At 49.8% G+C, this 27,308-nt stretch overlaps 1 protein-coding gene across 3 annotated transcripts in view; it reads left to right on the top strand.

The window, feature by feature from the left end:
* ARRB1 (arrestin beta 1) overlaps nucleotides 1-27,308 on the top strand; it is a 203,998-nt gene that overhangs the window by 123,880 nt on the left and 52,810 nt on the right. For all 3 annotated transcript variants that reach the window (XM_075061838.1, XM_075061837.1, XM_075061836.1), the window contains one exon: nucleotides 26,654-26,714. In XM_075061838.1, coding sequence (XP_074917939.1) covers nucleotides 26,654-26,714 — 61 coding nt within the window. The remainder of the gene's footprint in view (nucleotides 1-26,653; nucleotides 26,715-27,308) is intronic.

Below are 27,308 nucleotides of genomic sequence, written 5' to 3'. Positions count from 1 at the left end.
CCCCTGACCCACCAGCCTGGGCTCCCACTCATGCTGTAATGCTGTGACAAGCTGCAGACGCGCTTCTGGTCTCACACTTTCACCAGCACATGTAAGGACACACCCAGCTGCAGCTGCACACACAGGTGCTGAGATCAGCTCTGCATGGGAAGGCTTAGCCAAGGCACCTTCCAGTTCCTAAGGCAGCCCCCACCCCTGAAGTGTAAACCCCAAATTATACCATCTTGCACTTCACAGGAAACTGTACGGCATAAGCTCATGAAAGTCACCTCCTTTCTCAATGTGGAGAGAGAGATGCAACAGCTTTCTGCCTCCCCAGTTATGATTTCCACCCACTGGTTTTAGACAAAACAAAAACAAGTTTATTAACTACAAAAAATAGATTTTAAGGGATAGCAAACAGAGCAAAGCAGATTACCTAGCAAAGAAACAGAATGCAATTTAAACTTAGTATACTAAATAAGTAGGATATAAATTAGCGAATTCTCACCCTGAGTGTTAACAGGCTGGCAGATTCTTAAGGCACAGGCTGCCTTGGCTTTCCCAGGTTTTCATATACAGGCTAGCAATCCCTCAGCCTGGGGCCATCACTCCCCCCCCCTTCAGTCTATATACCTCAGGTGTTTCCGGGTATGGTATTGTAGGGAGAGTGAGGTACCATCATGATGTCATTGTCTCTCTTTTATATATTCTTCCCACTGGCTGGGTCAAACAGTTCCCATTGTGTCGAACTATTGCTGAGAGATTTCTGTTGTGCACAGTTCCTGGGGTAATCCTTATGCTTGTGTGAATTTCTTCAATAAGCCACTAACATAGTTTGGCCTTTTTACTGTTGTGCCAGAAAGGCTGCTTGTGGGTGTTTTCAACCTCACAATGTGTTTCAGTAACACATACATAGCCTAACTTCACATACGACAATAGCACATATAATCCAACAAGATATTAATGTCTAGCAGAACTAGACTTTTAGAATGATACCTCACAAGGCACACTTTGTACGAAACATAACTACATAACTGGTGAATATTGGGGTGCCTGGGTGTCACAGGGTGCTTAGGTCATGTTTTCAAGCTTTTCTTTGCAGACAGAGGGGAAGAAACTTGTTTTAAAAAAAAGAGTGAGCTGAAATTGTCATGCAATTCCATGAATCCAGGAACTGGGGCTTTAAGAAACCCCCTGAATGTCATGACTCACAATACAATTGTAAGTTGGCAAATAGTCAAAGTTAAGGAATGTCTAGAGCAAGGCACTTGTTTTGGCCCAGTGTAAAGCTCTATCAAGCTGCAAAATGAAAATCTGGCTTTTAATTCACCTCCAGGGCTTTGTTGAAGCTCCAGCTCTTTTCAACAGCAAATGAATCAGGGAACAGATCTGTTCCCCTGCAGTTGACAGGGGATTAAGAAACGTTTCTGTAGCTCCCTGGGCAGTTTCTCTTTCCTAAAAAGGTGCATTCTTGCTGAGAGCAGAGACTTGCGAAGTGAGACCAGCTGGGTCTGTTTGTCAGTCAGTTACCCAGAATTCTCAGGGAGGATGACATGGCATCTGATTGGTCAATGAGGGCAGCCAATCCAGGATTGCAGTTTTATCTACCATTGAGAGGAAGAGTGTTTACCTTGCTTGAAAATGAACTATAGATTTGCCTCTCCCTGATGATGCGATGATCTTACTTTGCTGGGAAAATTAGGGAATCTGAAATGGAACTCGAAACAGCAAGCTAGCCCACTAGACTAGGTCTTGGGATGAATGGATTAGTGTATCAGTACCACTTCCCCCTGCTGGATGAAATTAGGACTGCTCTGTGTGTCATAAGAACCGTACTGCTCATGGAGACTTTCCCCGAGGTCAGAGGGCCTGTGCTAGTGGAGCTGGAGAGTCTGCGTCCCCATTACAGTGACACTGTGGCCTTTGAGCAGACTCGGTGCCCATCCTACATGCTGCTAATACCACGGGTTTGTCACAGGGTTTTGCAGTGGGCTGCTCAATTAAGGAACCTGTTTGTCGCAAAAAGGAATTAAAATGCTGGATGCAAGGGAGAAATATGGTGGCGATTGAGAAGGGGACTTATCTAGTAAACTGGGACAGGAGGGTGGGAGGAAGCCATTGCACATGTGACTGGTCAGCTTGCCCCCAACTGGGCTTAAAAAGGGCAGCTGGAGCCTAGAGGGGAGAGACATGATGAGTCAGAGCCACCTGAGAGCACAGACTGGAAGGGCAAGGAAAGGGGCAGGTGAGAGCTGTCTGGGAGACAGACTGCAGGGAACATTAGGATATAAGAACGGCCATCCTAGGTCAGACCAAAGGTCCATCTAGTCCAGTGTCCTGTCTTCTGACAGTCACCAATGCCAGGTGCCCCAGAGGGAATGAACAGACCAGGGCAATTTATCAAGTGATCCATCCCTTGTCGCCCATTCCCATATTCTGGCAAACAGAGGCTCGGGACACCATCCCTGCCCATCCTGGCTAATAGCCATCTGATGACTTCTCATGAACTATCTAGTTCTTTTTTGAACCCTGTTATAGTTTTGGCTTCACAACATCCCCTGGCAAGGAGTTCCACAGTTGACTGTGCGTTGTCTGAAGAAATACTTCTTTTTGGTTTGTTTTTAAAGCATGCTGTCTTATTACATTCATTGGGTATCCTCAAGTTCTTGTGTTAGGAGGAGAGTAAATAACACTTCCTGATTTCTTCCTATCGCGCACACTCATGATTTTATAGACCTCTCCTTAGTCGTCTCTTTCTTTTCCAAGCTGACAGCCCGTCTTTTAAATCATTCTCATTGGGAAGCTGTTTCATACTACCCTCATTCATTTTTGTTGCCCTTCTCTGTATCTTTTCCAATTCTAATATATCTTTTTTGAGATGAGGCGACCAGATCTGCACGCAGTATTCAAGGTGTTGGCATATGTACCATGGATTTATATTTTCTGTCTTATTATCTATCCCTTTCCTAGTGGTTCCTAACATTTTTTTAGCTTTTTTTGACCTCTGCTGAACATTGAGCGGATGTTTCCAGAGAGCGGAACGCTCAGCGGGCAATCCCTAGGAAGGAGGAGGAATTGGCTAGGAGACTGGTAGAGGGGCTAGCCAGCTGACTTCTGAGTAAAGCCTCTTCCAGGAGGCTGCAACGGGCTGAGATGTTGGAATCTAAGTAAAAGCGACATGAGACTGGTCACTGTCACGTGGATGGCCTGATGAGTGGGACTCTAGAATGAGGCAGAACGGAACTAGGAACCAAGTGGTGTGGGATTCATGGGTGAGGGTAATGGACAGTCATGGGACCTCTGTATATTTTACTGCGTGAATCGGGCGAGTGGTTGTGCCACAAAAGTTTTATGGACTATTGTACGTGTAAATGAATAAATTATATCTGGGGGTAGGCCTTGGTATCGGACAGTGAGAGATTGTACTTGTTTTAGTGGCTGGCCTAAAGGGAAACTGAGGCAGACAGGGCCGGTGCTTTCATTTAGGCGGCCTAGGCAATCGCCTAGGGCACCAGGATTATTGGTGGGCGGTGTTTTGCCGGAGGGGGCAGCAAGTGGCTCTGGTGGAGCTGCCGCAGTCATGCCTGTGCACAGTCAGCTGCTCCCGCGGCTCCGGTGGAGCTGCCGCAGTCATGCCTGCGGAAGGTCGCCTGCTCGCACGGCTCTGGTGGACCTCCAGCAGGCACGACTGTGGCAGCTCCACCAAAGCCGTGGGAGCAGCACGCGGGGCGGCAAAATTGCCATGCGCCCAGGGCGCTAAAACCCCTAGCACTGGTCCTGGAGGCAGATGCATTTACTTCATGACCTGCTGCCAGTGGGTGCTCTATGACAACAAGTTGATATAACAGATATGGATGAGGCACTGGAGCCTTCCCCTCTGCCTGAGCCAGTTAATCACAACAGCTCTGGGTCAGTAACAGCTTCACACCAGCTACCAGCACAACATTAGCCCTGACACAGAATTCAAGTTCAGTTCCCAGCACTGCTATTGTTTTGCTGGGAGGCCTTGCTGGTCACTTTCCCTCTGGGTGCCTCTCTTCCCCCTCCTGCTGTTTGTCAGTTTAGCTTCTAAGCCCTGTCTCTCCCTATGCGTGTACACCCTCCCATGCAATGGGGCCATGGCTGAGGCCTCTGGGCAGCACAGCACTACAGATATCATACAAAGTCCTGGGAGAATTCTGCACTACTGTGCATGTGCATAATTAATGAGCCATGCATATTTTTAATTTTTTATGCAGAAGAAAGCTTCTGCTGGAATGTTGCTGCAGTTCTGCCTTTTGCCCACCAGAGGGCACTGTGGCATTAGAGCAGAGCAGCAGCTCCCAGCCAGCTAGGGAAGAGAAAGAGCCTGCCTTCTTTGCAGCACCTGTCAGGCCAGGTCAGGAGACAGGCTGTGGGGAAACAGACAGCATGGCATGCTGTTGGCGGGGGGTGGGGAAGACAGGAGCTCAGAAGGCTAGTAGGGGGAGGTCAGACTGTGTCAGGAGCTTAATGGGAATGGAGGTGCAGGGCCACTGGAGGGAGGGAGGTGCAGGGCCACATGGTGATGCGGAAGGGGGTACAGGGACACATAGGGATAGGGAGTGGCTGAGTAGCGGCACAGACACATGGTGGACAAGGGGAGGGGGTGCAGGCCAACATGGGGATGGGGGAGTGGGTGTCTGAGTGGAGGTGGAGAAACACATGGGAACAGGGCAGATGTGCCTAACTGAGTGAGAGAGGTTAGGGGTCAGCCAGGGTCTGCATGCAGGAAGATCCCTAACAGTCCCTCCCTGCACCCCCCCCCCCACACAAAAAAACCCTGTTCAATAATTTTCCTACCCATACTCAACAACCTTCCAACTTCACACCCAGGCTACTTCCCAGCAATTACTTCCCTTTCCCTCAGCTCCTCTGTTACTCCGGACTCCCCCCCAGCGTTTGCACTGCTTCTGAGGGGTGTGGGAAATACAGTTCTGTATTGTAGTTTAAATTAATTATTACTCAGAGTTCTGTATTAATATGCCTAGTAAGGAATCTCTTTGTCAAAAAAACATTTCCTGAATCTTTTTTTGTTGTCTGTATTGTTACAGTTCTCAGTCACAACAAGGACTCTTCACACCTTGACTGGCAGTGTAAAAGAGCCTTAGACTGGGTGGAAACAATCCCCTGAGAATCTCTTATGCTTGAGTCCTTCTTGGCCAGTGCAGAGCTAGTGGGGCCAGAGTGTACTGCAGAACAGCTATTCTATGCTTACTAGGGCCAACAGGTGAGGCTATGGAAAGCACAGTGTGGATTAGAGCAGCCCTGAGGCTGCTCTAGCTTATGCTGGGAACTGGGAAAACCCTTTCGTAACCCCAGAATACAGGGAGCACAAAGTATCAGAGGGGTAGCCACGTTAGTCTGGATCTGTAAAAAGCAACAGTCCTGTGGCACCTTGTAGACTAACAGACGTATTGGAGCATGAGCTTTCATGGGTGAATACCCACTTCATCAGATGAATGCAGGGAGCACAAAGGTAATTTAAAGCAACCTCCAACACAGTTGCCTTGATCCCAACCCCAGATGCAGTGACTCAGCAGAAATGTGCAGAGGAGGGAAGAGAGTTACTGGCTGAGTTAGCAGCAAAGAGTCCTGTGGCACCTTATAGACTAACAGACTTATTGGAGCATGAGCTTTCGTGGGTGAATATCCACTTCATCGGATGCGTGGAGTGGAAATTTCCAGTTGCCAGCCCCACTCCCTGAAGCACCCTGGATTCAGGGGCAGGACTCCTGCCCAAGTGCCCCCCTCACCTGGCCCTGCTTAGCTGAGGAGATCTTGACCCAGTGGTAAAGAGACCAAGAAGGGAGGAGTGTAGAGTGAAGGGAGGGAGAGGGAAGAAGAGCCCTACCAGGAGTGTCGATGGGACGGTGTTTGTGTGGGGGTGGGGAGAAGCCGCACAAGGCATTGAGTGTAAGGATCTAACTGAATAAGCTCATAGCAGCTAGTAACAATGCTAGATGCATCCAGAATAGTCTTTCCTCTGGGGATCTAAGTGGTAACCTGAGGGAGGACAATGCAAGCTGTGTGACCTGGCCAGTAAGGGATCTGCAAAGAGTGATTTTTAGCCAGCAGGTGGATGGGTGAGAATTTCACTCGAGAAGCTGGAAGGAATCGCTGAGGGGCTGGACTCTTAGTGATTCGACACCCAGATCTGAGTGATTGCTTATCAGCTATGTACAGTGGAAATATTTCTACCCTTCTCATAAATTGCTCGACTGCCAAAGGCCTCCCAAGTGCTGATTTCTGACGTCAGAGAGCCCCTGTGCAACTGAAATGCAGCTCCCCTTTCCGCTCACCCGAGACGTTGGTGCAGAGCAAATCAGAGATGACTGTTGAATAGCTGCTGGGCTTGGAAGCTTTAAAGCAATTCAGAGAAATAGATTAAAAAAAAAACATTTCTGCAAATGCCACAAACACCTAAGCAAAGTAGAGCTTTCCATCCAGAGACCTCCAAGTACTTTACAATGGGAGGGAGGGAGAGTCTCTTTTATTGCTATTTTGGTGGAAGGCAGCGAGGCACAAGCAGAATAAGGGACTTGCCCATGGTCACACACCGAGTCAGTAGCAGAGCCAAGGAGTCATAGCGTTGAAGGCCAGAAGGGAACATTAGATCATCTAGTCTGACCTAATGTACAACACAGGCCATTAAATTTCTTGGGGCTCTATTTTTAATTGGACCATGCTCTCCCGCCCAGCATTTTGCAAACCAGCCTCACTCACCCCTGTTCTCTAACCCCTCCCTCCATGAGTTTGGGCTGCTCTGTGGACCATTTCATTCTGACAAGCCTTGGAGCAGACTCTAGGCCAGGGGTTCTCACAACAAATTTGTCATGACCTCAGAGCATGGCCACCAACTCTTGCTGTGGGCCGCCTTGAGGATTTTCCTTAAAATACGTACTTAACCTTAGGATAATGAAATACGTCTGCTCGCCCAAGTGCTGACCTGTCTCTGTCCCTGCAGCTCTTCAGTGAGCACCTGCCCTGGGGAAGGTGGCTTGGGAAGTCAGCCTCTGCCCGCGAAGTGCCAGGCTCTCTGGGCCTCGGTCAGGCAGGAGCAGGGGAACTGCCCAGGGGAGCGCCCTGGTGACTGAATGCCACAGCTGCCTCCACTGACACTAGCTGCCTCAGGTGCCACGCGTGCTGGCCCCATGTGTCTCCAGAGACACTGCTGGAGTCCCCGAGGAGGCTGTGTGGTGCAGGGTGCCCATCCCTGCTAGCAGCACTACTGCAAACATCAAGGCGGTGCATCTGGCTGCCCTTGGTAACAGCTATTCAGGAACAACAGCTGGGTGCTGCAAGGAAGGGCCACTGTTTTCCAGGAGAGGAGCTTGAGGGCAAGGGGGTGGGCATGACACCAGCTGTTTGGGGGGGTGGCTGAACCTTTAAATTGTGCCCCCAAATCTCAGCCTATACAGTGGCCGCATTTGGAAACACGGCTCTAGGCATTAGTTAAGGGACCTCACCTAAAACCTCTTCAGTGGAGGGCTTGTTCACGCCTCAGCTTGTGAAAGGTGCGACTCTATCTCTGCGGGTACTTCCATGCTGCTGGGTCATTGTTAGCCGCAGGCGTTCAGCCTCTGGGGAGCAGCCCCCTAGAGGGCTGGAAAACCCAAGGCAGCGACTGACTGGGACATGGCTGCTTTGCATAGTGAGGCTGAGGCCATGAATACTCGTACCTCGGCTTGCTCCACTGGGATGGGCCCGTGGAGAATGGCTGTATTCATTAGTAGGCATTTGTAGCCATGCAGCGTAACTGCAGAGAAGTCAGAGCCACCGCTTTGCAAGGAGTGGTGGCAAGAGCTCCAAATGCCCAGAAATCGAGACAGCACAAAAGAGCGACTGTCGGGGTAATGAATCTGGGAGTTGGAGAAAAGCTTGTTTTCTGAATGTCTCTGTGCGTACAGCTGGCCAGTGAGTCATCCTGCTGGCTCGCCAGCGCCAGCGTTCTAACTGTGATTGAGATGGAAGTTTATTCAATAAGCTAATCGGATGAATCTTGGGGTAGGGGAGCTAACGAGTTGCATCTGGAATTCCAGGGGCGGTGCGGGCGAATTCCAATCTGATTTGTTCTGACGGCCAATCAGCCATCTGAGCTGGGGCAGCAGGCAAGGCAGGGGATGTGCGTTCTCATGGATAATGACAAGGTAGGCCTGAATGCTGGGGAAACAAAATGTAGGGGCCAAGCCAGCCCTGATGTGACCTATTGACAGCGGTGAGTTTACAGCAGGGTTAATGTGAACCTTATGTTGGTTCTTGCTGAGGAACAGATTCTTCTTTTCTCTGTTAAACCAAAGAAACGCCAGTGATTTCCACTGGGATGCCCTAGATTTACATCTGTGTAAGCAAGAGAACCATTTGACCCACACTGACTAGCAGCCCCTAACAAATCTAATACATTAGATGAAGAGGAATGTTGGCTGGTAGTTAGAGCAAAAGACTAAGGGATTCCTGGCTTCTGTTCCTAGCTCCGTTGCTGATATTAGTAAAGTCACTTAGCTGCTCCGTGCCTCAGTTTCCCCTCTGGAACATGGGGATGACAGCACATCCTCCCGGGGGGGTTGTGGGGCTTATTTAATGTTTGCAAAACACTCTGGCATCGTGGGGTTAAGAGTGCCGTAGAAAAACAAATAACGTCACTAATGTACTGGTAGCACCGCAACTATATGAGGCAGCCCCAGGGCAGGAATAAGCCACCTGGACACAGCTGAAGCAGTGACTTCACATTTCTGAACAGGTCACTGGAGGCTAAGCTGGAGAAAGTGGTATCTTCCATTGCTGACCACAAGAGTGGCGCCCATGAAAGCAGTCAACCCGCACGCAGTTGTTCTGTGGAGGGAGCCCGCTCCCCATAAAACGCAGAGGGATTTCCAGCAGGGTGGCTGATGAATGTCCTTTGCCCACTGTGAAGTGCCTGGATTGTCTGTCCGATCACCAGAGCCCCCATCACTGAATTAGCAAAGTTCTGTGCGCTCTGCTGAGGATGTAACCCCACCCCCACCCCTCGAGTGGCTAGCTATGGCCAATGAGTTCCTTTCAAACTAGCTCCTGAAATGAATAAGCCAACAGATCTGGAGCCAGGGATGGGCTTCCTGGTGTCGCCCATTGGCCAGTGTGTTATGAATGGCTCTCTGTGCCCAGCCCTCAGAGGAGACGAGTCAGGTACAGCACTCAGCTAAGCAGCCTGGCTATTTAGCTCAAGCAGCAGACTTGCTCATTCTTTCAGCTCTGGGGATGGCCTCGTTAATGTCAAGTGTGTTGGCCGAGATGGAGGTTGTCACAACTGCTCAGACAAGCAGATGCGGGAGCGTCTGGCCTGTGCTGGGCGTGGGGTGTGGATTGGTGGAAGAGGTGATGAGGATGGACAGGGATGGACTGGAGGGAGTGGCGTGTGTGCACAGCGTTTGCTGAGAATGGGGATGGATTTGTAGAACCCTGCAAATCTGCAGATATCGCTTTATTCCACAGCCATGCTGCGTGTTGCAGGTTGGATGCGGATCGTCAGGGCACTCTAGATTTACAGGCATAGAGGAGCTAGGATCAAGGAGTTTCAGGCAAAGTTTATTTAGTTTAGCCATAGATAATATTTGGTAAGGGCTCCCCAGAGGGTGAAATTCACCCTGTGCAGATGGCTAGCCAAGGCCTATGTCCATTTAAGACCCTCCTAACTAGTCTGTACCGCAGCAGCTCATCTCTGACCTGCCACTGTGAATGTCTAGAGCACGCTCTGAGAAGACAGGTTTCTCGAGGTAGCCGTGTTAGTCTGTATCAGCAAAAACAACGAGGAGTCCTTGTGGCACCTTAGAACTAACACATTTATTTGAGATAAGCTTTTGGGTTAGACCACTTCATCAGATGCATGGAGTGGAAAATACAGGAGCAGGTATAAATACATGAAGGATGGGGTTGCTTTACCAAGGTGAGGTCATTCTAATGAATAAATCAATTAACAGCAGGATACCAAGGAAGATAACTATTGAAGTGTAAGAGAGTGGACATTACAGGCAGTTTGACAAGAAAGGTGTGAGTAACAGTAGGAGAAATTAGTATTGGGGAAATTCGGTTTAGGTTTGTAATGACCCAACCACTTCCAGTCTTTATTCAGGCCTAATCTGATGGTGTCCAGTTTGCAAATTAACCAGTCCTGTAGCTTCATGTTGGAGTCTGTTTTTGAAGTTTTTTTTGTTGAAGAATTGCCACTTTAGGTCGTTTACTGGGGTGACCAGGGAGGTGGAAATGTTCTCCGACTGTTTTTGGATGTTATGATTCTTATGTCAGATTTGTGTCCATTTATTCTTTTGGTAGAGACTGTCTGGTTTGGCCAATATACATGGAGAGGAGCATGCTGGCACCTGCATATATCACATTGGTAGATGTGCAGGTGAACGAAGCCCTGATGTTGTGGCTGATGTGATTAGGTCCTCATGATGGTGTCCTTGATAGATATGTGAACAGATTGGCACGGAGTTTGTAGCGGTTTGGTTCCTAGTTGGTTTTGTTGTGTTGGTGTGTAGTTACTGTGAGTATTGCTTCAGGTTGGGGGCTGTCTGTAAGCGGGACTGGCCTGTCTCCCAAGGTTGTGAGATGAGGGATCGTCCTTCAGGATAGGTTGTAGATCCTTGATGATGCACTGAGAGGTTTTAGTTAGGGGTGGTACGTGATGGCTAGTGGTGTCTGTCCCCATCATCTCAGGCATTGCACCCTGACAGCAGGATTGTCTGGCTATGTAGTTCTCTCTTCAGGCGTGATGTTATGAGTATAATAAATGTCTATTGAAAAGGTGACAGGGCCAGAAAGAGTTAATTAACTCACCTCACCGACTGACCTGACCCATGGATGAACCTTAAGGACTGGTTAGCAAGATATGTACATGAACAGAGCTTGGAAATGCAAGTCTGCATTGTTAGAGGTAGAAGGGTAGATTTTGCTCAGGTTTGGGATGCCAGCAAACAAGTCTTGTCTATTGCTATAGTTTTAATTCAAAAATCAAAAAAAGGAATATTAGCATTTAAAATGATACTTGAGTGAAATAGTATCATTGTCTATGTGTCTCTTTGAAGGTTGTGGTAACCTGTATCTGAATTGTTTAATGATAAATTACTCTGTGCTAATTGCCAGGATGTTGGGAGAAGGAGTTAAGTCTATTGTTTTCTGAGGCCAAAAGGCTGCTGAAAATGTATAAGAAGCCTGGACACGCTCCACTTCATCTCAGATCTGCTTTAGGTTTCAAGAGAGGGAATCTTAAGCCACAAGGATTGAGATCCCCAGTCATTGACTGGAGCCACCCTGAATGTGGACATTGGACTATAACCTATGGACTATTTCTAAAAGGACTTTTGGCTACTACAAGCTCACCTATACTATGTATCTGAACCTTAAGAATTGAATTGAAGTCTTTATGTATATTGATTCTTTAACCAACACACTTCTTCTTTTCTTTTCTAAAAATTTTAGCTTAGTTAATAAGAATTGGCTGTAGCGTGTATTGGTGGGTAAGATCTAAGTTATAATTGAACCTGGTATGTGGCTGATCCTTTGGGATTGAAGAACCTTTTCTTTATATTGATGAAGTAAGATTTTCAGGAATCATCATCATATCTGACAGGTGTGTCTGGATGGAGGCCTGAGGCTGGGCACTTTAAGGGAACTGCGTGGTTTAAACTTCTAAGTAACCAGTAAGGTACTATAGAAGCTGTTTTGTGCTGGTTGGTAAATCTAAGTATTGGAATAACCACCAGCGTTTGGGATTTGTCTGCCCTGCTTTGTTTGCAGTTCACCCTGATTGAGTGACCTCAGCTGGCTCCCACGGGCAGCACCATCACAAGGCCTTATGCTACCAGCACTCCCAGCTATCTTTGAGACACCACTGACTTCCTGAGGAAACTACAGTCCATTGGTGATCTTCCAGAAAAGTGGATTCTACCCACAAAAGCTTATGCCCAAATAAATGTTAGTTTCTAAGGTTCCACAAGGACTCCTTGTTGTTTTTGCTCTTAGAAGAGGCATTTTTACTGCTTTTTTATAGGAAAGCTGCCAGCACTGCTGCTTTCAGCATATAACACACACACCCCCGCCCCGCCGATCCATCCTCCTCAAGTGCCAGAGCATCTGGAGAAATTCTCCCTGCGTTAAACTCATGCTGTCATGGAGGAAGTGTCTGCAAGGACTGGCTTTGGTTTATTGCGAGTCCTGATTGACAGGCCCTGCGAACCCCCGGGAACAAAGAGTGGGCCTTCGGCAGATGCATCCATTGGCATTGATGGCTCTAGCCAGCATCGGTCATCTGAGGACAGGATCGGCTTTACGCTGAAGCTTAGAAATGACACTTATCAGATGGAGTTGCTCTCTGAATGCATTTGTGGTGCGAGCTCTTGGAAGACTATAACTGTATCTGGGCATTGTACTCTGCTCTGGCTCTGCTTCTGTGCTGTTGGACAATGACGGCAGACCCTGCATACATATAATACCTGGCTCTTATATGGTGCTTTTCAATCACAGATTTTTAAAGAATGGGTGCCATATCACAGCCTCAAACTGCCTTAGTTTCCCCACCTGTAAAATGAAGACAATGGTGCTTATCCTCCTTTAAAACTTAAAGATGAATATCAGGTCACCCACATGGGTGGTGGGTGAACCCCCTCAGCCTGACCCCCAAGCTGCCCCTGGCTGCCAGCCCAGATCACCGACTGGCATAAGCCCCAGGTTCCAGGCTGGAGCTGAGGACCCTCTGGTTTCAGAGGAGAGGGTTGGAGTAAGAGCAGAGCCTCAGGGCAGAGCATGAATGGGGCACAGTCTGGGTGAGGGGAGGCTCAGCCCTCAGATACCTGCTGCCCATGGTCACCCAGCAGTAGTCCTAAGAATAGAACCTGGGTCTTCTGACTCCTAGGCCTGTGTCCACTAGAACACTCTGTCTGTCATCCCCCAAAATAGCAAAGATTTTACCTGCTACACCCTCCTTTAGCCTAAAGGCCCCCAAAGGGGTTCAGCTACAGAGCCAAATCCAGACGTTCTCAATCAGTTTCTCCAGGGCTAGTCTGGTTTGGCACCAATGTCGCTGAATCAAAATCTGCCTCGCAGACTCCCTTAAGTCACAGGTTCAAATCCAGACAGCAAAATCTTGGTCCCCTCATCCTGGAAAGGGAGCTAAATGGAGCGCCGTGCGGTTTATTATGGGTGGGTCTTACTGGACGAGACCTTAAAAATGAAAGTCAGGCCTGCTCTCTGTTATTCAGTGATGTTTCTATCAGGGTATCGTCCAGAGGCACCACCCAGATTCAGGGCCCAGTTGTGCTAGGAGCTGCATGTACACATCAAATGACAGTCCTGCGCTAAGGGTTTTTTTGTCTAGATGATCATAATGGTCCCTTCTGACCTTAAAGTCTATGAGTCTATTAGAGGCATGCTTTATAACCAATTTTCTTTTGCTCATTTTCATCCCAACTAGTTATGACCCTTTGGGTCCACCTGTAGAATTCTTCCCCCTCCTTGTTATTTCCCAGAAGGAGAGGACTTCAAATTGATTAGCTCTGACCTGCGCACTGCGGTATAATGGCCAGCGTTCGTGTGAGCACACTGCCCTCTTTAGGGCAAAGTGTCAGAGCAGCTCACCTGCACAAGATGTGGGAGTGACCCTGTCACCCTCTAGTGGACACAGCTTAAATACACTTGCTGCAGATTGAAATCTGCCTTTGTTCCTTGGAGGGCTGTAGTTTTGGAGGAGAAAGTCTTGCAGTTCATTGCAGGTTTGGTGTGGAGCATAAGGTGCGACAGTTCTTGGTGTGGCTGTGGATCCTGTTACACCAGCTCAGAGCCAGGCAGCTTAGCGTCTCTGCTTGCCACACAATCCTGTCTCAATACAGCCAGCCTGGGGTCTCTTAAAGGGACAATAGCAAGGCCATTGTGCCTACTCTTTACTAGTGTAATGTAGTATCATGGTGTGCATCATTTCTGCCTCGAGTGGCCAGTTTGCTAGGAGAGAACAGCCTACTGCTGCTACTAGCTAAAGGAAACGCTCCTGTAGCTCAGGTGGCAGAGGCCTGTGCTGTGCAACTGCAGGCTGTGGAGCTGAACTCTCCTGGCTGTTTGACTAGCTCCTGGAAAAGCCCTTTCCTTCGTTGGACAGAGAAACGTTTTCCCTAGGCTGTTTCTGCCCCAGTGCTGTGGAGCTGTACCAGGAGAGGATGGGGACCCTTGACTGGCTTGGGTCTGAGTAGTGAGTCAAGGCCCCGCCGCCGAAGTGCCGCCAAAGACCCGGAGCGAGTCCAGGCCCCGCTGCCGAAGTGCCGCCGAAGACCCGGAGCAAGTGCCAGACCAGCCACCGAAGACCCGGAGCGAGTGAACAACCCACCGCTGAAGTGCCGCCAAAGACCTGGAGTGAGTTAAGGCCCCGCCACCGAAGTGCCGTCGAAGACCCAGAGCGCCACCAGGCGAGTACTAACTGAGCCCTGCACTTGCTAAAGCCGGCTCTGCCTGCTGGTGTGCTTTCCTCACAGTATCCAGTGGCGTTTAATTGCCTGCAGCTCTCAGCACATCGGTACGTCTCTCCGCCAAGCGGCATCCTCTTTGCTTCTCAGACAATGGCTCTGCTGGTGTCTCCGGCAGGCATATATCAGCTGGGGCTCATTTTTGCTCGGCGGAGGACAAAGCCTCAGGCTTGCCTATTTATCTCACCCTGCGCAGGGCATCACACGTGTTGCTTGAGCAGTGCTCTGGGAGAGATTGCTCTCTTTGTTCCTGTTCCACCGGGCTCGGCTGGAGATAAGCATGGCCCAAGAGGCGCTTTGGCGAGGCCTCCAGATAAACAGCAGCGTTTTGAGTTAATTCCCGGCAGGTGGAAGATGCCATGTCAACAGCCTTGAAAGATGAAGTCATCTGTATCTACAGAGCAGGCAAAGCCTGTAACCTACTTGTGCCAGTGCCAGCCCTATCTCACTTGCCCCACTCCTGGGGTCCGTTCCAGACACTGAGGAACATCCAACACCCCTACTTCCAGGCTCTAGTTCATTAAACCAACTCAGTTCAATAAAACAAAGGCTGATGGCCTGCAGCCTCTTCTGCTGTTTGATCAGGGGCCTCTGAATTTCCCCTGAAGGACTCTTTTTTGCCCTTGCCCCTCACTGCAGGTCATGCCACGCAGGCCTTTCCATCTGGCTGGGTCACATACCTCCTGGGGGTCTGGCTCTCAGGCTCCCAAATAAGCAGCACTGTGACTTCAGCAGAGGTATGGGGACTTACTCTAGTGGAAAATTTGGCCCTATATTGTTGCCTTATTTATTATTTTACCAGTGTAAGCAAACCCCTCTTGGGCTGACAGCAGGATTCGAACACAGGACCTCTAGTCCTCCAAGTGCCTTGAGTGCCTGAGTTACAAGAGCAGCTTCCACAGGGGGCAGCGTAACCCTCTTCTACTCAGAAACCTCTTCTGTTCTGTACACTCCTTGCGTGTGTGTGCTGCAGCACCATCCACGCCGTACATATTGACTTATCACCGTGTGATCCTGAGACCCCTGTCAGTCACAGCTCCTTCTTACGCCATTCAGACTCCCTTATACCTACCGGCACCCACTGCACCCACAGGCAAGGAAAGCTTTGCTGCTGCAGCCTGCTCACCAAGGAGCTGGAAAAAGATGTACGTTAATCTGCGGCACCTTAGAGGAGTTACTGTTCAGTGATGCACAGCACCCTTCTCACCACCAGGGGCCCACATGCACAGCGCGATAAACATGACAAACCTGCGGAAAAAATGCAGAAATTGGGCTTGTTTTTGGTTTAATTGGCTTGTGAGATGCTTGTTGGCTAGTTTTTGGCTTGTGGCTTGTTGCTTCTGTTTTTTTGATCGGCTCCCGGCAAGGGGGGGACAAGGGAGGGAGAGAGTGGGGGTGCACAGCGGGCCCAGACTGCACTCGGGGGGGATCTAATCACATCGAGTGTTGGGGTTCTTAGGGGTTGGTTTGTTTTGCCCTTGGTTTGAAACGGGATTAGCCTGAGTTTTGGCTTATTGTGAAAGTCAGGGTGCTTATTTACCGCGTGAAAGTTGGCAACTGTGCTCAGGGCCATCCTAGCTATTTTGGTGCCCTACAAAGCCCCAGACCTCTGCAGGAGGGAGCTGGGGGGTGGATGACTCTCCGTGACTTCCCCTTTCTGTGCCTCAATTTCCCCCTGCACCATCTTGTTTATTTAGCGACTCCCTCCCCTGAAGACTTGATGTTACCTTACCATGTGTAGGCCAAGTGCTTAGTGCCATGGGGCCGTGATCTCACCTGAGATTGGGGGGGGGGCGGTAGCTCAGTGGTGTGAGCATTGGCCTGTTAAACCAGGGTTATGCTCAATCCTTGAGGGGGCCATTTAGGAGTCTGGGGATTGGGCCTGCTTTGAGCAGGGGGTTGGACTAGATCTCCTGAGGTCCCTTCCAACCCTGATATTCTATGAGTTCCTATTGCAGTGAGGTGGTAGTCATCAAATATGGTGCTTGGATTGGCACAGAGCAAGGGTGTGGTACCTCTATCAGCCCCAACAAAAGGGGGTTTGATTTCCCCCCCACACACACACATTGTCTTTCCAGAGAAAGCACACGCTTAAAGCGGGTGCAATCAGCGTGAAATGCGGTTGCAGGGGTGTTGCTGGACTTGGAATGACCCTGGGCTTAGCTGGAACTGACTTTACCGCTGCAGGGAGCATGCGCTCACCCCACACGCCAGCTGTACGCCTTGGAAACAAGGATGCTGCAAGGCTCAAAGACAGACTTAACCGAGCGATTTAGTGGGCACTTTGCTACAGAATGTCCCATACGCGGACACTGCTGCAGACAGGAACAAATGTTTTAGGGGGACTACATGGGGAGAATTAGATGCATCTCCGGGCCTAGATACCTCGGGGTTGGCTGCAGATGGAGCCAGCTTTTAGCCTTTTTATGAACCTCTGAGCTGCTGAGTCAGAACGTCGGTATTTTCTCAGCTAAAGCAGGAATGGGAGTGCCTAGAAAGGCAGCGTGGGCTTGTGGCCTGGGAGATCTCCATTCTGCCCCTGATCACACTCTGGGACTTTGGCCAAGTGACTCAGTTTACCCAGCTGTACAATGGGACTGCTGATACTTGCCCACTGCTGCGGTGGCTTTGAGAGTGAAGAACTGGGAGTATGAGGTGGGTCTGTAAGCTGCTCCTGTTGGCTTTGGATCATCTGTACACTCGGAAGGCCATGCCATGGGGTGTCGCTCTGGCTGTGGGGACGTGTGTGTGATGTCATTAAGCGACCTGTGACCCCAGTGTCGGCAGCGCTAGGTCGGCAGGCGAGTTCTTCTGTTAGCCTAGCTACCACTTGGGGCAGTGGAGTAACTACAGAGACCTCGTCCTCTCACTGGGAGGAGTGTCCACATTGCAACTGGGCCTCCTTAAGTATAGACGTAGCCCCAGGCAGTCTGCAGGGCTCTGTCACTAGTTCTTGCCTCCTACTGAGGGAAGCAACGCTGGTGACTCATATTTCTTTCTTCAGCGCTGTGTGGGGAATTAGGCTTTCAGAACTTCTCATTTAAGCACATGATTGTTGTCCAGGCAGGATTTAGGGGCCAAACCGTGATAAAATCGGACACCGACAAATCAAGTGTAAAACACTGGATTTATTAGGGGCTTTGCAAATCTTATTTTAAAGCCATGTCAGATGGATGTGATATATAAAAAGTTGTGCTGCAGTATTGCAGATCATCTAAACGACCTTGTAAACTATCGGATACCATCTGTTGGCAGCATGTACATCTCGTAACTTGTCTCAGAGGGTCCTCTGGACAACTCTACTACACTGATTCAAATCTTCACCCTTCTGCTTTCCGGTTTCTTTTGGAGATAGAGCTAGAGAGACTCCACCCATGCAGACACCTCAAATAGGACTAACTGATTTCCCGGAGGACATTCCTTCGGCCACAGGGAGAACTAGAACTGTGTAACACAGGCAAATAAAGACATGAGGAATCCAGCCTGATGCCCCAGCTAACCAAGTCGGCTGTGCCATACAGAGGATTTTCTCAAGCTTGTTGTTCTGTAGTCCTTGCCAGCTGGGCACCAGACACTGCTCTCAGCTTGGCCACTCCAGCCAAGAGAAGAGCGCGGCACTGTGTGCGCTCTCTGCATGGCTGAGGCCTAGCTGGGTCCCTCCAGGCAAACATGTGAGTGAAGCTGGACTCTGCTGGGAACTGGCCGTCAGCCTCTGCAGATCTCCCGGCTGCTGCTGCCAGTGCAGAGCAATGGGACCCAAGGCAGCCGGTAGAGATGCTCCATCTCGCCAGGGCCAGGCAGCTGGCTACCTGCTGCCGACAGCAAAATGCAGCCGGGGATAAAGCACAGCTCAGAGACTAGCGGAAGGCCGCTTGAGGGCACAGCTTTAATTGGAGCCATGCTGGCAGTGAACATCAGCCCTCTTCTCTCATGCAGAGCCGTGTGCTAAGGAAGAGCCTGAATCCAGTTCTGAGTGCAGGCCAGTGATCTCTTTATGCAAAGCGAGCTGGTGGCAGCACTTGTAATTAAAGCAATTCCCCAGTTAACACAGTTCTGCCAGGAGGCCATTAGAATTGAAACCAGCTCTGTTTTCTTCCTCCCTTCCCCTGTCTCCAGATGAACAGCTTGCCTCTCTCCCTGCTGCCTGCTTCCACTTATCCAGAGAGCAGAGCAGAGAAGAGCAGGCTGGTCCTGCGAGCCGCAGGAAACCTGATCTGAATTTCAACAGCTCATGAAGTGACGGTGTGACTCATTGCGGCAGCGTCTGCAGCGCAGCGGGATCCGTGTGCATCAGTTCCCTGGGGCATGCATGGTGCACCCTCTCTGCTCGTTTCCCACCCCGGGGGAGATGATGTGGGGAGCGCAGATGGCTCTGGGAACAGGAGGGCGAGCTGCGCCTTTTGGAGTCAGGTCAGCAGCCAGCCTGTCCAGGTAAACTAGGACATGACCCAAACTGTCACCCACCTGAGACCTGTGCTGAGGTCTGTGAAGGGCCCCGGGGCCATGTTCCAGGCTCTGACAGTGATTCCACACTGACCCTGCCTGGGAACATCCAGGCACTGCCAGATGAAGCCTGTTCTCGATTTTACGGTAGCTGACAGGGGCCCATGCCACAATCCGGGCCGCATGTGCTAGGCTCTGTACACACACAAGGTGGGAATCCCTGCCTGGAGGAGCTTACAGTCTATATAGACAAGACAGACGACAACATGAAGGTGAACAGAGGTGAAGTGACTTGTCCAGAATCACGCGGCCGGGCAGAGACTGGGACCTGGGAATAGAACTCGGCTTTCTTGAATCCTCTCCAGTGTCCTAGCTCCTGGCTTACACTACGTCAGCCCAAGCAGGGCTTGAGAGCCGTCCTAACATGGGCTTGTCGGCCCCTGCATGGCTAAGCAGGGGGCACGTGGATGCTGCTGCTCATTAACCTGAGCAGACTTGCTTCACCGTCTCCCTTGCCCCCTCCAACATTGTGTTACAGGGTGAAACTGAGGCATGGCAGATGCCAGAGACTCCTGGAAGGCCACTAGGCTCTTAGTTATTGCTGCTGATTTTATGGAGAAGGTGTCCAGATGCTCTGGTGCTGGGTGACAGAATCAAACCCTTGGTGGGAGTTGAACGCAGCACCGCCAGAACTTGCACACCGCTGATGCTGCCAGTTCGCTGTGTCTGGGTCATTTCTTTGCATTTGCTGGAGTCCCTAACGGAATCAGAGCTCCCTTGTTCAAGGTGCTGAGCAGACACGTAGCAAGAGCCTGCCCCCGCCTGAAACAGGCAAAATGACAGGGGCTGCAAGAAAGGGACCGTTATCTTCATTTTTCTTTTGGTGCCTCAGTTTCCCATTAGTAAACAGCGCAGATCCTCAGTGGTATTTTGGTGCCTCCCTCCCAGTGGGAGCTGCAGTGTCTGCAGGGGGGAGTTTGAATCCAGCATTACCTACTCGTGGTTCTACTGCTGCCTTCCCGGTTTGTCTGACATAGAGACAGTCAGCTCTGTGGGGCCAGGACGTGTGTGAGCAGCAGCGACCACAGCAGGGCCAGAACTCCAGCCTGGGTTCTCAGTTGCTTCCACAATCTTAAGCTTGCAATCCATGGGGCTGTAGTCATCCAGCCCTTGCCAGGCACACAGGCCTGTGCCATGGCTCAGCTCATCAGCCCTGCCTGTTACTCCGCATGGCAGTAGGATGCCCTTCCCGTTTCCTCTCCCCGCAGAGCGGAGAGCCGGTGGATTGTGCACTGGGACCGTGCGTAGGTGACCTCATTCTGTACAGCAGAGCTGGGCACAGGCGTTCTGGCACCTCCCGTCGCGGTCACATGGCTCGTTTTATGGGCTGCTAATGATCACATGTGTTTCTACAACCCTCTGGGTGTCTTAGTCCATCCCTTGTGGTGAACAGCAGGTTAACTGCTCGGCTGGCGCGTAGCTGTGCCATCTGATGAGAGAGCGGCTCCCCCGGGGGATCCTGCCACGCAAGCAATCTTGGAGTGCTTTGGCACAGGCACATCTGGGGAACTGGCACCCGGGAAATGTTTACAGTAAGCAGCCGGGTGGCCAGCTGGTCCTGAGCCACAGCCAGCATTATCAGCAGGGAGATCGGCAGCTGGGCGCTTGCTGCCGATTGGCTGCCCGGAGTCTGGGTGCCATGCAGGGAAGCAAAACCGAGGTAATGAGAAGCAGGGGCCTCGTCAAGCTTGCCCGGGGTAGAGTTGCCAACTTTCTAATTGCAAAAAACCAAACACCCCTCCCCATTGCCCCAAGGCCCCACCCCTTCCTGAGGCCCCATCCCCGCTCACTCTATCCCCCCTCCCTCCATTAGGACCACACATTATCACAGCTGCAATGGGTCCATTAACGGCCCACTCCTGAAGCCCCAGTACAAATCCATAGAGCACAGCCACAGAGATGCACCTGTCCAGAGACCTATATCAATAAATCTATAGAAACTGACACCCACTCCTACATGCAGATACACACGTGTGTTCATGTGTCCATGTCTGGCATGCACTAACACATATACTGCCATATCATTTAATATTGCAATCGTTTAGTGCATAGTTGGGGTCTCTAAGATCAGGGCTCCAGGGTGCTAGGTGCTGGGCATACATATAAAAATAGAGAGTCTGCAACAAAGAGTTTATAATGTAGCTAGACAAAGGAGGGGAGAAATGTGTGATACGTCGGCTCTTCTGCAATTACTAGTCAACCACATTCACTTTTAAAGAAACAATACATTGCTTTTAGAGTTCCTGCTGCTTGTGTGGGACAGAAGTGCCCCAGGACAGTTCAGGACAGGGTGACGGGGGAGTTTTCGCTGGGCAGAATGCAATTACCAGGGATGGAATTTTGTCGGAACAGGTGGTTACCCCTGCCTTATCCCGGGGACATTTTAATGATGTGCCAAGGGCTCTGCGAAGTCCTTTCAGCACATCGCTATCACTATTGATGTCACGTGACGTAGACAGCGCCCAGATACTAGGGTGACGGGCATCACTATGAAACTCTACTATAGATCGGGCCAGGGTGCTTTGGCGTCGTTTTCCATTGCGGCTAGAAGTGGAAGCACAGGTCCGAAGGCATCAAACCAAAGCACAAAGGAGATTTCCATATTGATCCCTCTGTACTGTAAGCATCAGGCCATCCCTGCGGGACTCAGGGATCAGGGCGAGCACTGACAGGATCCCAGCCCTTCCTAGAGAAACGCCCCTCTCCCATCTCTCAGAGCTGCAGCACTTTAACCTACCTTGGTTGCTTCCTCCCCCTGGGGTCCCTGTGACAGATGAAGTGTTGGGGGCAAGAGATACAGCACACAGCCAACGTGATCAGGGCATGGCTAGGTGCTTGGCTTACTAGTTGTTTGCTGTGTCCTAGTCCTCCCCTTCTAGATGGACAATGGGTGAAAGATGCCATAGCCTGTGACACAAACGCTGGTGACTCATATTTCTTTCTTCAGCGCTGTGTGGGGAATTAGGCTTTCAGAACTTCTCATTTAAGCACATGATTGTTGTCCAGGCAGGATTTAGGGGCCAAACCGTGATAAAATCGGACACCGACAAATCAAGTGTAAAACACTGGATTTATTAGGGGCTTTGCAAATCTTATTTTAAAGCCATGTCAGATGGATGTGATATATAAAAAGTTGTGCTGCAGTATTGCAGATCATCTAAACGACCTTGTAAACTATCGGATACCATCTGTTGGCAGCATGTACATCTCATAACTCGTCTCAGAGGGTCCTCTGGACAACTCTACTACACTGATTCAAATCTTCACCCTTCTGCTTTCCCTGCTTACGGGTTTCTTTTGGAGATAGAGCTAGAGAGACTCCACCCATGCAGACACCTCAAATAGGACTAACTGATTTCCCGGAGGACATTCCTTCGGCCACAGGGAGAACTAGAACTGTGTAACACAGGCAAATAAAGACATGAGGAATCCAGCCTGATGCCCCAGCTAACCAAGTCGGCTGTGCCAAACAGAGGATTTTCTCAAGCTTGTTAACACATTTAAAATAAGCAGATTAACTTGAACTGGGTTCCTGGATGCACCTGACTGGATTCTGGCAGCGATCCCAGTCAGCTGTTTTTACCTTGTTGCTGTCTAGAAAACTATACATTGGCTGATGATCATTGCCCTTGGGAATGCGAGCTCATGAGAGGAGAATGTCTGCCTAGCTAAACTCCGAATAAATCCCAAGTCAAGGCAACATTCAGCCCAAATGGGCAAGTTTCTCCTAGTTCTTGGGTGAAAGCATGAAGGACGCAGAGCCTTTCAGATGTTTCCTGCTTGAAACCATAAATTTAATCTCTTGCACCCAAAATCTAACTTGGTGCAGGCCCAGAATGCTATATTGATTTGCCTGATATTTATGCTGCATTCAGCAAAGGCTTGGTAATGTAACGACTGCCATCTTGGCCATCACCAGAGGTTGACCCTGAGAACTCCAGAGCTACACAAATCTGCCTCTGCAGCATAAGCCAAAGAACAAAGTCCTTAGCTGGGAGTTGTGGCAGCTTCACAGCTTGCGCAGACCAGGCATATGGGGGGTGGGGGCGGGGGCAAAGGAGGAGGGGATTCATAACAAACGCTGATTTGTGGGTTGCCATAGCATCAGGAAAGCTTTCGTCCTATGAAGCTTGAGTTTCAGGTTTGTATTACTCCCGGGTCTCCCCTTTAGGAAATGATCAGGAGACCCAACGTGATGGAAACAGATACAGCTCTCTGATCCAGACAGCATCCACCATCCGGGGTGGGAATTGGACTGAGCAGAGAGTAACTGAATATGGAGTTTTCTAGCTATCCTACCAGGCAAGAGCTGGACGATCCAGCTGCACTTAGGGACTGTTCCATGGAACAGATATACACAGCAGCCGAAAGAAGGCACCATAATGGAAACAAGACCCAGGCACGAACTCGTAAACAAGCTGTCATGTTTAATGGGGCTATCCTGTATATTAAAAGAAAATCATTCAATAAATAACCAGGAGGAGCACTGGGAGAGACCTTCCCCAGTGTAGGGTCCTTTACCTCTGTGACGGCTTGGATCACGGGTTGGGAACTGCCAACTGATGTGCTGAGACTACTTCTGCCCCTGCTTTCCCTGCCAGCGTGGGACCCCAGCACCCTGTCTTGCTGAGCCATACATGCCTGTCTGCTCCAGCAGAGACCCAGGGTCTGAACCACGTGCCCCAAAGCTGCAGACTTAACTGAAAGCAGCTAACAGACGTGTTCTTGTGTTTAACACTCAGATGCCCAACTCCCAATGGGGTCCAAACCCCAAATAAATCCATTTTACCCTGTATAGAGCTTATCAAGGGTAAACTCATAAATTGTTTGCCCTCTATAACACAGAGAGAGAGATGCACAGCTGTTTGCCCTCCCCTCAAGGTATTAATACATACTTTGAGTTAATTAATAAGTAAAAAGTGATTTTATTAAATACAAAAAGTAGGATTTAAGTGCTTCCAAGTAGTAACAGACAGAACAAAGTGAATTACCAAGTAAAATAAAATAGAATATGCAAGTCTAAGAAAACTGAATACAAATAAAACCTCACCAGTTCCGATAAGCTTCCTTTTACAGCCTACTCTCCTTCTAGTCTGGGTCCAGCAATCACTCACATCCCCTGTAGTTACTGTCCTTTGTTCCAGTTTCTTTTAGGTATCCTTAGGGGTGGAGGCTTAAATAGACATTCTCCTGTGAATGGAGACCCCCTCCTCTCTCCTATGCAAAGTCCAGCTCCAAAATGGAGTTTTGGAGTCACATGGGCAAGTCACATGTCCATGCATGACTCAGAACTGCAGGTACCAGCCATGGCTTACCTGCTACCTTGAACCTCCTCTTATCTGGATTGGAGCTCCCAAGATCCATTGTCCCTTCAGTGCTTCTTGACTGAGCACTTAATTTGCACATTCCTTTCTCAAGAACCTGACCAAATGCTTTACAAAGGCTGCTTAGAAATCAAGCCAGTATACAGCCAATATTCCTAACTTCAAGTACAAAAATGATACATGCATACAGATAGGATGAACGTATTCAGTAGATCAAAACCTTACATAGGTTACATGGCATTTGTAACATAAAACATATTCCAGTTATATCATATTGTGGACATGTGGGTGCCGGGGCTCAACCCTCCCTGGGTAGGAGGGGAGCCACACCGGCCTCATCACGTCGTCCTAGGGCCTCTGCCCTTGGGACCGCAGTCAGCCCGGAGGTTCGGGCCCTGTGGGCGGGACCGAACAGCGGCACAGTTACACAGGGCCCAGCCTCTGGTTCAGGTGGGGCGCCAACAAACTATTATAATAGTCAATTCGCTCTGGCCCTTTGGGGCAGGGCAGAGCAGTGGCAAAGCAAAGGGGGCCCAGCCCTTGGGTCGGGCGGGGCACCAACCACAGTACAAACAGCTCTAGCCCTTGTAGAGCAGGGCAGAGCAGTGGCAACCACAATAGTCTCCTTGGGTCAGGGTAAAGGGGATTCTGCCACCCGGTTACGGGTGGCAGGGGGAACGCAGGCCCACCCACTCCTCTGCGTTCCAGCCCGGGGTCCTAGTAGCGGCTGTCGCCGCCAGTGATGATCAGTGGGGATCCGGACCGAAACACACTGACATAGGCACGGGGCCCTCTGCAGCCTGACTGTAGTCAGCTGCCCCCGGGCTGCTTCCAGTATCCCCCTCGGTTCCTACCTGGTCCGCTGGGGCATCCAGCACCATGGGCTCTTCCCAGTCAGGGCTGGGTGGTAGGTCCGGGAATACGTCCGGGCCGGTGGGCCAGGTCTGGTCTGGTCCGACGGCTCCTTGGGGCCGTAGTAGGGACAAGGTAACTCTGGCAGCTCCTCCTCGTAGCGACTGCGGGGTAGTTCGGGCAGCTCCTGGTACCGGCCTCTGGCCTCAGCGGCTTCCCAGGGACGAGCGTCAGTGGGCACGTCTGCTCCTGACGGTGGCTGGGCTGCAACTGAAGGCTGGGGCCCGGCTTTTATTCTTCCGGGTCGCCGCCTGACCCTCTGAGGGGCGGGACTTCCACCCAGTGGTTCCGCCCTGGGGGATGATTGACGGGGCTCAACCCTCCCTGGGGAGGAGGGGAGCCACACCGCCTCACTACACATATATACATTCATAAGCATATTCCCATGAAGCCTTATGGGATACACTGTCACAACCTCTTCACAAAGCACTGAGGATTTTCTTTACAATGTTAATATTTGTCCTACTTAAGCACCCTAGTGGTAAAAATTTGGCAAATCCAGTGATTTTAATGGCTCGTTCTTGGCCAATGCAGCCAATTTAATCTAATCACTAATCACCTTTTTGTGTTCCTGTCTTTGCACCTTTTCTAATTATGTCTTTTTGGAGACGGGGTGACCAGAACTAATGCAGTATTGAAGATGTGGGCGAACCATGGATTTATATAGTGGCATTATATTTTCTGTCTTATTATCTATCCCTTTCTTAATGAGTCCTAACATTGTTAGCTTTTTTTTGGCTGCAGCTGCACACTGAGCAGATGTTTTCAGAGAACTATCCACGATGACTCCCTAGTCCTTGTATTATGGGAATAAGTAAATAACTTTTCCTTATCCACTTTTGTCACATCACTCATGATTTTATAGACCTCTATCATATCCCCCTTTAGTCTCCTCTTTTCCAAGCTGAAGAGTCCTAGGGTTTGTTTTAAACCCCTAATCATTTTAGTTGCCCTTTTCTGAACCTTTTCTAGTGCCCGTATATCTTTTTTGAGACCAGGAGACCACATCTGTACACAGTATTCGAGATGTGGGTGTACCATGGATTTATATAAGGGCAACAATATATTCTCAGTCTTATTCTCTATCCCCTTTTTAAGGATTCCTAACATCCTGTTTGCTCTTTTGACCGCCTCTGCACACTGCATGGACATCTTCAGAGAACTGTCCGCAATGACTTCAAGATCTTTTTCCTGATTAGTTGTAGCTAAATTAGCCCCCATCATATTGTATGTACAGTTGGGGTTATTTTTTCCAATGTGCATTACTTTACATTTATCCACATTAAATTTTATTTGCCATTTTGTTGCCCAGTCACTGCCTTTGTGTTCTGGCCTCTCTTAAACACAAACGGTGTTGAGGAAAGGTGAAATTATGACGATACTTTGTCCTGCCTCTGATTCCTTTGTGTTTGTCTCTGCTCTTACCAGCTCACCGTCTACCTTGGCAAGAGGGACTTTGTCGATCACATAGATGTTGTGGATCCTGTTGGTAAGTCAGCGTTCGGTTTGGTTTAGTGCGATGTAACAGGGACTTGGTTGAATTCGCAGGGCAGACATGATGTTACTAGAAAACACTGTGTGCTGGTAGAAGGTACTTTTGCTTTGTATTAACTCCAAGTACAGCATGTCCAGAACTTTGTATTTCATAACAGGTTTGCTGTACATTCCAATTAGACATCAGATTTAGAGGTTTTCCGCAGGAGCATGTTCCCTCCGCTGCTAATGGGGTTTGTTCCAATGCCAATTTTCAGCATGAAGAGAGAATGTTCTCTCCTCTGACTGCTAAATGACTGGATTCTACGCTCCTGAGATCTAGCAGTATTGTGACGGTAGCACCCAGGGGCTCAGGATAATGGCCCCATTGGGCAGGATGGTGGCAGACAGTTCATGCCTCAGCAAGCTCCCATTATGACATAGAGGCCAGATGCAAGTGGATGTAGGTGGAAGGGGCATCAGGTCAGGTTAATAAGAACGTGCATTTGCACAGGCTGGCTAGGCATAGTGTCAGCTAGATTAAGTACTATATTAAACACTTGGATTGCCATAAATAATAAGATCCAGATAGGACAATACAGTAGATAGG

The sequence above is a fragment of the Chelonoidis abingdonii genome, chromosome 1 (assembly GCF_003597395.2).
Source record: "Chelonoidis abingdonii isolate Lonesome George chromosome 1, CheloAbing_2.0, whole genome shotgun sequence".
Lineage (NCBI taxonomy): Eukaryota > Metazoa > Chordata > Testudines > Testudinidae > Chelonoidis > Chelonoidis abingdonii.
Note: the sequence above shows the minus strand (reverse complement) of the source record. Positions and strands in the feature narration are given on the sequence as shown.